The sequence below is a fragment of the Lethenteron reissneri genome, chromosome 17 (genome assembly GCF_015708825.2).
Source record: "Lethenteron reissneri isolate LAM-NWPU_2019-01 chromosome 17, ASM1570882v1, whole genome shotgun sequence".
Taxonomy (NCBI): Eukaryota; Metazoa; Chordata; class Hyperoartia; order Petromyzontiformes; family Petromyzontidae; genus Lethenteron; species Lethenteron reissneri.
Window position 1 is genome coordinate 7,705,400 of NC_083795.1, and position 13,529 is coordinate 7,718,928.

At 43.7% G+C, this 13,529-nt stretch overlaps 1 protein-coding gene across 2 annotated transcripts in view; it reads right to left on the minus strand.

Annotated features, from left to right (window-relative positions):
* Window positions 1-40: 40 nt before the first annotated feature.
* ADISSP (adipose secreted signaling protein) overlaps window positions 41-13,529 on the minus strand; it is a 49,306-nt gene continuing 35,817 nt past the window's right edge. For both annotated transcript variants that reach the window (XM_061553003.1, XM_061553002.1), the window contains exons 5-6: window positions 12,900-13,022; window positions 41-1,971 (exon numbers count right to left, since the gene is read on the minus strand). In XM_061553003.1, coding sequence (XP_061408987.1) covers window positions 1,871-1,971; window positions 12,900-13,022 — 224 coding nt within the window. In that variant the 3' untranslated portion in view covers window positions 41-1,870. The remainder of the gene's footprint in view (window positions 1,972-12,899; window positions 13,023-13,529) is intronic.

Sequence of the window (13,529 nt, forward strand, 5' to 3'; positions counted from 1 at the left end):
AAAACACATTCTACTCGAGGAAGAAGTCACCAAATAGAGCTTTCAAGTCAGGACATTTATTAGCGGTAACATTCAGCAAAACGAGTGAACGAATTCTTACAGCACGTGACCGCAGCCCATTACCACACAACCAACGCGTGCGCGGAACCTCGACGACGCAAGCGGTTTGTTGCAGCCAACAAAGCGGACAGCCAAGCACACCCTTCATGGGGTTGCAAAATTGGAACCACAATGTGCCGTTAACTGAAAGGGTTGAACTCTAGCCAGAACTGCTTTGCCAATAAAACTGAAATTTTTGAGTTGACATGAATGCAAATGTTATCTAAATGCATCTTCACACCCACATAGCAATGTTTGTTGTAACCCTGAGGAATAGCAATCGGACGTACAACAATAATTTTTTTTTTAAAGACAATAGCATAGTATAGATGGACGGGAAACAGACTACTTTAAGGCAAGTGATTTCAGCAGTGCAATGCAATTCATTTGGCCTAAATACACAAAACAAGGTTGTATATGCAATTATAAAGCTTTGGACCTTTTGGGTCAAATCCTTGCTGGCTAATTGTTTGAATGCACAAGGCCGCCGAGCTACTCTTTAAAGCCAACAGTGATGGTCGAGGTTTTTTCTTTTTGAAGAAGTCAAAAGAGCATGCCATTTGCCTTGTCATCTGAAAGACGTACCCCATGCATGGATGTTGAACTTCTTTAGGTGAGGGATGTGGCATCGCGACTTGGCAGATGGGAGTGTGGGTAGGTTCTTTTAGCAGAACATATATCAAACGTTATGCACATGTGTGTGGGGGGGGGGGGGGAAATCCAAACTAAAAACAAATACCATTCAATGTGCATGCACACACTGCTCAAATAGAGCGGTTGCGACAAATATTTTTTCTTTAAAATAGCAAAAACAAAATTTCACGACAGAAATGAATTACTGAAATTGGTTAATTCAAGGCATTTCGAGAGGATGGTTGAGAGTCTCCTGTGCCCAGTGTTCTACAGCCTAAATAGGCCATCTTGGAACCGATAAAAAACGATTTCTTGGAAAGTGCGATGAATAATATATATCAATAAGATACATTTCCATGGCAGTAAAAACAGAAACAACTTACACACGCCGCACACATTAGTAGCCAACAATGTTCCTCAAGAGGAGAGGCCCTATGTGTGTAAACTGGTAAGTGGCAATTTCAACTTTACCCCAACAGTAAGTCGCTACTTTCACCAAGTAAAACGGACGCACGTTCAAAACAACACCAATTCTCACCCCACCGGCACGTGTAAATGTCATGTCTTGATTTGTGGAGTAATATTCAATTGGACCGATGAGCAGACTCGACATTGATCCGAGGCAAGTTTTTTTAAAGAGAGCAGACCAGGGGAAGGCCAACTCAAGCACGGCAAACTGGCTCAAATGTTTTATTTTAAAACAATTAAGTAGTGCCACACATTTCGGAGTTACAATCATTTGAAAATGGCCAGGACATGTAGACTCGAATATTTCTGCTAAATGTTAATATGAATTAAATGTCCCCGTTTATTGTTAAACGATAAAAAAAAAACAAATCTATTAACATCACCCACCCAGTTGTTAGTGATATGACCTAATTAGGTCAACGCCTGCTGTTACGAGCCCTAAAAAAAAAACAGGTGCGGTTTTTCAAAGAAAGCGTGGCCGACCTGCTTTGACAACAAGATGAGACTGATGGTTCAGCGTTGAAACAAGCTGCGACAGTTGTAGGTGGTAGAACGCCCCAGATGCACACCATCTGCTGCTTTGCATCTCCCCCCCCGCCCCCGAAAACTCCCCCTAGCTGCTCTCTCCCAGCAACCCCTAGACCCAGCAAACCCCGTCGCGAGCTGCCACTCAGTCAAATCCGTGCCAGTCGCTTTGCTCCGAGTCGTACTCGGCCTCCATGCCCACGCATTTCACTCCTTCCAGCAGCATGGGGGTTCCCTGGTGGCGCCCTGCAAGGCACCGACGTCAAAAAAACACAGACACCACGACATGAGCCACGCACAAGTACTGGTAACAAACGAGGAGGGCCCCCCCCCCCTTTAATCTGCTGCTGCACACTTTGTGGCTCGTGAAAATCAGCCGCTTCAAAAGGCAGGCAACAAAGCGTGCTACATATACGCTGTTAAGTATTGCTGTGAAAAGAAATATCAGTAAAGTATAGTTTGGCCACATGCTGCACAAGGCCACCACCCGCTTACATAACGATTCTGAAAATCATCGCTGCGATGAAAAAAAATTGTGCAGGGTCCCCCACCAGGGTCCCCCCTAAGGGACTCCCACAGGGACGTGGGCACACGCAGAAAGAACTGCACACAGACTCAAGCGTCGTGTGCGGATTAAGGCACACGGAGGCATGCGCGTCTCCTTACAAAAGGTCTTACAGAAATACATTTCACAATCAAAGACACGTCTGTGTACTGGCAGTAACAAGCTTACACAAGTACAGCGCCCATATTTGATACGCATGAGCCACGTACATCTATTTTGTATTTGGCCAATCCGCTATTGGATGAGGGACTTCCCACAGTGTGCAGGTTGTAGGGGTTATTTGACCATACTTCACCATGCTGGTCAGTGCGGGTTGGTAGATAGTACAGTATATAAATGCATTGTTCTGCACTGCTCTTTGCTGCCTACCCTGTAGCTTACCCACAGACAAATGCACATCTGAATGGCTTGCATGGACTTGTGTTACAATAAAAAATAATCAATTCACATACAATTACTCTATTTACAAAATACACAGTTCAATGATATGTTCTTTGTAGCTTGGTGACAATACGCTGTCAATTAACTCGAAATTTATTTGCATTTATAAACGTTATTTCACACTGCAGACCGCACGCCATGGCATGCCGATGAGCCACCATGCGAGCCAGGCCAGTCGCACAGACTTTGAAGTCTCGCCGAGTGACCTTTGTAAGTGAGACTGATATTTTATGAAAGCCACACTGCACACAAAGTCGATCATTGAAAGGAAACCAGAGGTGAGGGAAAGGTTCAAGCACGTTTTTTTAAAGCGTTTAATCTTTCTGACGTTAACTGATCAGCTAAAGCAGACACGTTTTTTATTTTCTTTTTTTGCGCGTCCCATTCTGTCGTGAAAGAGCCATGGCCCAGTGCGGCGCAGCAGTCACCAAAATAAAAAAAAAATGCTCTCAACAACTGAAGGATGAATTTCGATTTAAAGCTTTCGTGACTGCAGGGATTCATCTTCTTGGTTCTTTAGGTAAAGTCACGTAGAAAGGAAATAATAAAATAAAAATAAAACATAATAAAATTCTCACGACGTTTCGGCCACAACACCTGAGGACGGCTGCTTGTGTTGTGGCCGAAACGTCGTGAGAATTTTATTTTATCATGTTTTGTTTTTATTATTTTATTAGTTCCCTTCTACGTTACTTTACCGAAAGAACCAAGAAAACTGAAGGATGATTATCCGAACCAGACAATCATTTATTGCCAGCTCAGAGGTATTCGCTCTTTTTAAGACGTGAACCTTGCCATACATAATAGCGCGTTGAAGTGGCTTACATCACACGTGGGAATTTATAGCGGCGGCCGAATAATCTAAATGCATGTTTTATAAATGTGGAGGGCTAAACGGGAGGAAGTGGAGGAAACCCCACGTGATCACGGGGAGAGAGATCATATGAACTCCAAAAATAGAGGCGTCTGAATCGAGATGGGACCCACAACTTCCTGCGTATTAGGCAAGGGAGATAACATCTTACCACCGTGGCACCCCATCGAATTCACAACACATCGTGGAATTCACCAGTATTGGTTCATGCAAAACCTGACTGCTGCTGGGGCACTGATCGTCAAAAACCGGTCCAATGTTTTCTCATATTGAACCGAAGCTGCTGATCAGATGCACTCCCAGAATGCCATGCTGTCGATGGGTTGATTAAAAAATATATATTTGCAGACATAAATATGGGAAGGTTTTTGTTTTGTAATTCATGATACGAGTTCATCACCTTGCTAACACCCATCCTCCATTCATAACTGCCTCAGAACGGGCCTTAGTTTATCATAAAGCATCAAAGGTTTTGCATTGTATGATGGCTATGACCATATTGAGACTAGAGCCATCTGGTATGCTTATGCTTCTTATGAAAGTTACATGGATTGAATAAACAAATTAGAATTATGTCAATACTGTAATTTTACTGTTCGAGATAACAATGTAACACAATCTTTTTAAAATCCACCAATGTGATAATCGTTTAAAATTAATCCAGATGTACCTGTGTTCCACTTGATGGTTGGCCTTAAATGAGTATCTGGAGCAATATGTAAAGAACGGGAATAGGGAACTAAAAGCGGGCGGGTGTGGTGCTGGCCATCCACCCCCCTGTGTGCCGTGCCACTTATGGTACTTGTCCCAAAAGTCTGTTGAGGCAGTACAGGGGATCTTTGCCTGTGTCCTTCAATAACTTCATAACCCACAAAATCTCATTGTCAAGAAGTAGAGCTTATCAAGTGGATGGAAAAGTGAATTAATAAGTTAATTGTGTGGCCATCTGCGGGGAGATGATACAATTGAAGCTATCAAGTGGACTGCAATGAGCTCCTAACAAGCTAGCATAGGTTATCTGAAGCAAAAAGAAAAATCTGAAAAAAATATAAATGTGAATTATCAGGTTTTTCCAGGACACCCTTCAATTAGACTACACAGATGCTTCCACGCTCGTGGGCGAGTTATCGGGACGTGTCTGGACGTGCATGTGTGAACCTCGACCACAGAACACAGTGCGCAAGTGAGTGCATGTGTGTGTGTCACGGTCGTGTAGTGGTTCGCGAGTTGCGCCACGAAGCCGCTGACCCGGGTTCGATTCCCGCTCACGGCCAACACCAGTGACGATAATCTGTACTCGTCCTGGGACCTCCCCGGAGGTCGACTCAGCCTCAAATTAGTACTTGGTGTGTAAACAACGCCACTGGGGAGACAAAGGCGGCCGGACTTGATGCTGGCCACCCACCCCCTCATGTGCCGTGAAGACCTTCATAGGTACTCGTTAACAGCAATTGCCCCAGCGGTCTGTTCAAGGGGGGTCTCTTTGTTCTATGATTAACTTACACAAGCGTCATTCGCTTGCACCCAGCACAGGCGTCTGTCCAAGTGCGTACATCTCAACAGTTGCGTCTACGTGTCTCGTTTCGGGTTTGTGTTTTCCGATGTGTTTGCGTGCGTGTGGGTGTGTCTGCACGTAGGCATTGGTTAATTCGTAGCGGGCTATGTTAGAGAGTGGGTGGTATTCAGGAGGCCCTTGGGGTATTGTCCATAATGTTGCTCTAACTATACAAACCTTCTTCATCATCGTCATCATTATCTCTCCCTTGACCGCAGTGGTCGTGGGGGCACCCACTTATACCTCAGCTGTAAAACCTTTCCACTTTTGCCCATCCCTGTGCAATCTCTGTCGAGTGTCGTGTCTGCTTACAATCACGATACAATACCAACAATGCGAGCTATATTATTTGCACGGGTTTATTATGAAAAGCGCACACTATTTGTTCAGCTTAAGCTCACATGCTTAAAAAGCATGGGTTGTACGTAGAGAATGTGATGGGTAGGTCTCTTCGGCCGTTCAAAATTAGTTTTTTTTTTATATATAGTCAGGTTTAAATTGTGCATGCATAATGGAATCTTAAGTGCTACTCCAATAAAGCATTACAAATTCCAAGCCTACAGCTATTCAAGGAGGGCAAATACCTGCCCTTACAACCGCCCACATGCAGCTGTTTGTTTAAAGTGCCACACTGCTCAGGACAAGCTGGTTTAGTGTGCATTTATGGGAACCTTTGGAAAGCAAAATAACAAATACCAAAAGTATTAAAAAAAGCAGAATTTATGAAAATAAATGTTACCCACAATGCATTACAGACGTCCCGCTACTTTCTTTACCAAAGCACACATTCTTGGCTAAGTTACTCTTCAAAAAAATCAGTTTGGGGCAAGTGCTAACCTTCACTGACCTGCACTGACCAACGTGGTGAAGTATGGTCAAACAACCCCCATGACTGACAACAGCATGGGAAGGATATCATCCAGCGGTCAATTGAGAAAAGACTGAAAATGAGTACTGCAGTATTATGATTTGATGACAAGAGTGGTGGGATATGGTATATCTGGTCTGCCAAAGTAGCTCCTAAGTTTTATTTGAAAACTATTAAAAAAAGGCAGAATGGAAATATGTACAACAGTAGACCTAGATGTACAACAGTAGACACAAAATTATCACATATCAACTTGGCATCATTACTGCCTAGAGAGAAGCAAGTTGTTTCATTTATATTTACAAATGCAACTTGTCTTCCACAATAGCCATGAACCATCCATTGTTGGATGATGGTCTCGCCAAGCCGTCACCATTTCTCAGTCTTGCGCTGCAACAATAAATGTACTAACTGCACACAAGCTGATCTCAAATCTCCATATCTGCGGTGGATGTCTTTTCTGGCGTGTTCCCTTCTTTGACTTCCACTCAGTCGTTCGTTTTGACCATTAGCCGCCATCCGCTTCGAACGACATGTCCAGCTTAAGTCTGTTTACTTTCTTCATAGTCAATAGGTCTCCATAAATGTTCTCCAAGTCACGTGTTCTTCCTTCTGTCTCTCAGTGTAAATTCAAGCACGCATCACGCTTTACTTGTTTGCGCACATTTCAGCTTGTGCTCCATTTTCATTGTCTACGACCCACGTGACATCGTAAGTAACATGCAGTTGGGAAAACTGAACTTCATGATGAAAAGCAGAATACTAATGTGCCACCCGATATGCCAAATCAAATCAAAATAACTACCAAAAGTGGACTCAACATGCCCCCTTTGAGCACGGTGCCCTTAATTATACCTCTGACGTCTGGCGCTCACCTGTGCCGCCGTGTGCTCAAATCGGCGCGGTGGAAATTACCATCGAACAGACGCGAGTGGGGCCGCGCGACAAATCAGATTACGCCCTCCAGGCCGCACGTACGACTCGCTCGATGAAACGCAAACTGTGAGGAGCACAGGATTCACCGTTCAGAGGGGATGCAACTGCCGGTTTTTTAAAGCTGCCTTGTTACACAGCCCGTCACCATATTATCCGGCACACATCCGATCTCGCCAGATCTCCGAATCTAACCACAGGGTTGAGAGCCAGGACAGTGCTTGGATAGGCAACCAACGTGAATAAAAACTGGGACGCCGTTGTGTGGGCAGCAGAAGGCAGAGCTGCAAAATCCATCATTGCGCATACTTCTATGCTCCCACATATATATATGCTGCCAGCCGTTATCAACCAACACTGACCAGTGTGGTGAAGTAGAGTCAAATAACCCCCAAGACCAGTGAATAATCCCCGTGATGGGGAGGCCTTTATCCAGCATGTTATAAAGCATTATACACACTACTGACCTACCCAAGCAATAAGCCTGCTTAACCCGAGTGCCGACTACATTATCACAACGCAGCACAACCAACAGCGCTGATAAGATGCCCCAGGGAATGCCCATTACTGCTGTTGCAACTTTCGGCAAGGACATTGGCCTTCCTATCAAGGGAAGGTACCTTTTGTGAGGCTCACATATTTAAATGTGTCGGCACATTGCAGGGTACACATCCATCACCATCAATTAACTACTACTGCCACTGGCGGCGGCAGCAGCAAGAGGAGGAGCACGTGAATTACGGAACACAAGCATGTAAGAAACATCACATTGAACGTTGAGAATAGTGAGCATGCTTGAGTCGGACACGTTGCGGGAAGGGACGAGACGGTGGGTTGGTCGTCACTAATGAAGGAGTGGCATATTCTTAGGTTTTTTTGGAAAAGTCACGTAGGTAAAAAATTTAAATTAATAAAAGTAAAAATAAAATAAAAATCACGACGTTTCGGAGGCAACACAAGCTTCCGTCTTCAGGTGGAACCGTCACAGCCCGACAGCTGTATCAAGTAAATGAGAGATTACAAGAAATACCACTCCGTATATATAATGGTTGAGGGGGGAAGGGCCAGGAACGGCCCACTTTTTATTATTATGGTAAGGTGCGGCTTGAGACTATGAATGGACTGCATAACAAATGACTGAGCCTTTATTATGGAGAGGTGCGGTTTGTGACGGAAGCTTGTGTTGCCTCCGAAACATCGTGATTTTTATTTTATTTTAATTTTATTTTTACTTTTATTAATTTAATTTTTTTACCTACGTGACTTTACCAAAAAAACCTAAAAATATGAATCCTTGCAGTCACGAAAGCTTCAAATCTAGAAGGAGTGGCAGCCAAAGAAAGGACCATGCCTGAGAGGGCATCCACTGTGGCAATGGAGCGATGGCATCAGCTTGTGTCCTGGTGCTATATGGATTGTTGCATAGCTAGACTGTGAGAGATGGTGATAGCTTGGGGAGATAAATCTCATGTCCTGTAAGAAAAGCAAATTTATTTTCTCACAGGACATGAGATTTGCTTTTCTTACAGTGAACGCCATGGTAACTGAAAAAGTCACTAATTGTATAATGACCTGTAGAGTAAATAAATCACGGGATTATAAACACGTGTACAATAATTACCCTGTAGTGTATATAAAACTGTTTACATGACATACAAAAAAAAAGATGTTACTACTGCCCATGGGCTGACAGGTCAAAAGTTCATATTCATTAAATAAACACAAAAGCCACAGGACTGCAAGGCATAATTACAGCATCGGACTTGTGTTCATGACCCGTGGCCTTTTGAAAATTGCTCAAAGGACGTCCCCCGAGGCAGTGCATTGTTGGCTTATGGAATTGATCGACGCTCAGCCGTGAGGATTTTCAAGTCCTGCGCAAAAGAACCCCAATTGCCTTTAGCCCGTGACGATGTATGTTATCATCCAGTGTTATCAGGTGGATGATGGCAGGTTAGCTGGAGAGGTGTGGAGCTTTCATGTGAGCTCACCACGGCACCGGTCCGTACAGTGGTTGGTTTTGTTTTTGACGCTGCGCTGTGATCAGTGCGGGTAACAACTGAAGCACTCCGCTCTTGATGAAGTGGTGATTAAGTACCGTGACACCATTGGCCAAGAAGTGATGGTGGGCAAGATGTGTTGGTTTCCATGACCAAAATATCAAATTTGGACACAATGTGCAATTAGGCTGTCATATTTAAATGATTTTATCAACATAAACGGATACTTTATCAACATAACACCAACTACTTAGGTTTTCCTTGCAAAGTAAAGGAAAAAAACTACATTTATGGACATTAATCAATTGAAGACTGGATGAAGGCCACCCAGAGCCATGTTGGCCATGGGGGTTGTTTGACCATACTTCACCACGGTGGTCGGTGTAAGTTTGTGAAGGGGGCACCCATGATTGGTTCAGATATCCCTCGCCACTGATGTTAGCAGTGGCCAGAAATCGAACCCAGGTCACTGGGTTCATAGCGCAGCGTGTAAACCACGAGGCCAACTCCGGCAAAATAAAAACTGAATTTTAATAAGCTCTCTCACCTGCCTTTCGACATTAATTTAACAACAACCTAGTGATTGCCATGGAGGTCGGATACTGCTGTGATGTAATGATTAACACACGGGACTTGTAATCCAGATGTTACTAGTTCAATCTCACAGCACGGCAGTTGAAGCAGTAGGCAATTTTTATTTTTAAAATCTCCCTGCTTCTGTCCTCCCAGCAGTATAAATAGGTCCACCGCAAGTTATTCGACTGACATCTTGCGTGTGGGTAGGGTAAAGTGTTGGCAATGCCAACTCTGAAAGTATGGAAGAGTCGGTCAAAAATACCCCACAGAGAGAGGGTCTCTTTATAGCACCCTTAAGTGGAGGCCCTTCCACCTCTACATAACAAAAGGCTCAGTCCCTTTTACACGCCCCTTTACATCATCCGCACCTAGTTTACACAACAAAGGCTCATTCCTAACAGCGTGCTTCAGCCGCACCGAACCTCACAAAAATAATGTTCAGGGCCTACCTTGGCTCCTCCCACCCTCAACCAGTATATATACAAGGACTGTTTTCTTGGAATTTCTCTCACTTGATACGGCTATCGTGCTGTGACGGTTCCACCTGAAGACGGAAGCTTGTGTTGCCTCTGAAACGTCGTGATTTTTTATTTTATTTTTATTTTACTTTTATTAATTTTAATTTCTTACCTACGTGACTTTACCGAAAAAAAACCTAAGAATATGAATCCTTGCAGTCACGAAAGCTTCAAATCTAGAATTGAGTGAGGAAGTTTACCTTTTACTACGGAGGTGTTAAGCGCTTTCTACTATTCAGAAAAAAACGGCACTCACACACAACTGCAGTAGTATCATATATGAATAAAATGATTAACAGCACAGGAAATTAAAAATCATTCTTTTCAAACAAATCTTGTTTGGCAGTGCCGTTTAAAGGATGAGACAGATAAACCATTTGAGATGGTGAAAAACACGTCATATATCATTTGAGGCTCTTACATTTTCAATATACTGCAATGTCAATGCCATTTAGTCTCAAATTGAACATGCCATACCCACGAGACAGCCCTTTCCATTATAAATTGGCACAACTTGCCTTTTAGAGTGTGCTGTGCTGTGCAACCGACACTAACAAAAGTACACACAAATACAAGTTCACCAACAGAGGCACAAAAACACAATATTCATACGGTGCCTTTCAGGATCAACACCCGCACCAAGCATTTAGCAATCTAACCCTCATCAACACGCATTAAAATTTGAAGGGATTTTTTTTTTACCCTACAGAGATTTCCAATCAGCTAGCTGCCATTTAGTTGTGCACCACAAAAAACAAATGTCAGCGGTATTTATGCTCAAAATAACACGGGTCAATGCAATCCAATAGAATGTGGATTCATATAGCAGTTAAATAGCACTGCATTACAAGATGTTGTACAGAAGCATTGCGAGTATTTACGTTTATAGAGATATAGGCAGTGAGCCATAGTGAGAGACAAACAGGATAGGTTTTGAGCCTCAACTTGAACAGGGAGTAGATGGCACGAAGGACTGGGGGAAGTCAGCAGAGTGCAGCACAATGGTCATATCCCGTTTCCAGTCGTTGAGTTAAAGCTTTCGTGACTGCAGGGATTCATCTTCTTGGTTCTTTCGGTAAAGTCACGTAAAAGGGAAATGATAAAATAATAAAAATAACAAATAAAACATAATAAAAGAATTATCTTTTCTTTGTATTACTTTATTATTTCCCTTCTACGTGACTTTACCGAAAGAACCAAGAAGATATGTAGAGCCCTTTTGCCAGTCCACTGCTGGATGAGGGCCTCCCCTCATGCCACGCAGGCTTGCAGGGCCAGCATCGGTTGGTCAACGTGGGGAGCGCACATACGTGGGAGCCTAGAAGCACAGTTCAATGGATTTTGCTACACTGCCCCCTGCTGCCCACTACATTGCAGTTGCACAGCAACCTATGACAACCTGCTGTACATGGTGGTCACCCATCCAGGCACAACACCCGCTTAGCTTTTGTTCATTCTTCTTCTTCGACCTTTACATGAAACCAGCCGAGAACTAGTTGTTTATTAGGAAGCCAATGGAGCTAAGCACTTTTCAATATAGATTGAAAACTCATTTCTTTAGAACTGCTTTTTTGTGTTTAGTTTGTTGTCATTTCCCCGCACCTCCAATGAGCACGGTTGGCTATGTTGGGTGTGGAAAAAAGTTAAACATGCATTATAAAAACCGTAACTGCAACACACTGGCCACATGCTGATATTTGTGTGTAAACAGGAAACAAAATAACTAGAGCTCAAAGACATTTGTTTAAGTCCTGAATAGTGTGTTGTCTGTGGTGCACAAACATAAATAACAAACAAAAAACCTCACATTCATTAATAACATTGCTTTAAAGAGGAAAAAATACACCATAGGTGATGTAATGGGCAATAGACCTCAAGTCATAAGTACTATGAACCATTGCCCAAAACGTCAACCATTCTAGAAACTTTTCCTGTTATTGAAGTGTTAATGATGAACGTGGAGGTTTTTTTGTCGAATCAATTTATCTCTTGCATAGACACATTGCATTTGCACTGTGCAATTTAGCAGCAATTGTGCAGCACAAAGAGGCAGCGTGTAAAGGAATAAAAAATGATTACCACGAAATCTAATTGACTAGAAATGTAGGCTGCTTAAGTGGATGAAAAAACTGATTTATAAAATGCATTGTGGCACTGTAGGGAAATGAAACAATAAAAATGAATAAAGTTGAATTGTAAATTATTTTAATGAAGCTTGCATGGGTTATCCTCAAAAATATATACATGTGGTTTATCGGTAGAACAGTGGGTAGCTCAGCGGGTGGCACACTGCACTATGCACTCAGCAACGCGAGTTCAATTCCTGGCCATAGAAAATTCTGAGGGGCTCTGAGGGGTATCCGAGCCATTCCTGGGCACCCCGCAATACGAACCTGCACTGGCCAGCCACTGAAAGCATCGTCAAACAACCCCCAAAAACCTGAAAGGCCTCCATTATAAGGCCTTCACTCGAGGTATTTTGGCCCACTCTTCCATGATGAACAAACATTTTAAAATATGGCAGTACCGACGGTTTACACTTCCACACACAATCTTATTTGAGGTGGATTATGACTGGGCAATAAATACTCATTTCCCACGGAAGACCTGGTTACACCATAGAAACCTGTCATGTGGATGGAGCGCCTCTCATCTGAATGTATGCATGTAAGTTGAACTTATTCCGCACCGTACGTAGCAAACCGCGCTAATCAAAGGTGCGGCGGGGGGATACAACAAACCGAACACAAAAAACAGTGGATTGACAAAGTGGCCGCGCACGTACACGAGTGCTGTCAAGATGTGTTTGTCCAGGACACCCCCTGGAATGTGAAATGGGCTTACCCATGACGCGGGCTTGCACGGCGACGCGCGCACAGGTGCGGTCGTTTGTCTCGCTGGCCAGCGTGAACTCCTCCCGCAGGACCCCCTCCTTGTGAGCTATGTATAGGCACTCGATGACGTGACCTAGGAAGACCAAAGGTGGACACAGCACACATGCCTGTCACTGGAGGTGCAATCGGGGTGGGGGGGAAAGGGGCCAGTTCCACCACCACACCCCCCACCTAACATTTGTTGATGGTTGTTCCAAGTCATCTGTGGTGGAAGTGGTGGTTAAGCACGTGCAACAAATCATAATCAGAATCGTTATTTAGACTGGAGGAATTCCATAGGCTGTGAAGCTCTCTTTTCCCACCCAATGTCCACTAGCTACTCGGCAAGTGTGTCAATACCACTGCTCATTGAACCATGCATACCCTGGTGAAATGCAACTTTTAATTTGGGACAACAACAAAAACGATTTCACTGTATACAGCGTCGATATGCAACCACAACACCTCCGATTAGCATGGTTGGCTAAGTACGATGCGAAAGAAGTTAAACACAACATACGCACGCTTTACATCCGCCAAGAATAATATGAAGGTTAAATAGGAAAGCGGTGGGGGGAGGGTTGGGGGAGGGCTGGGACAC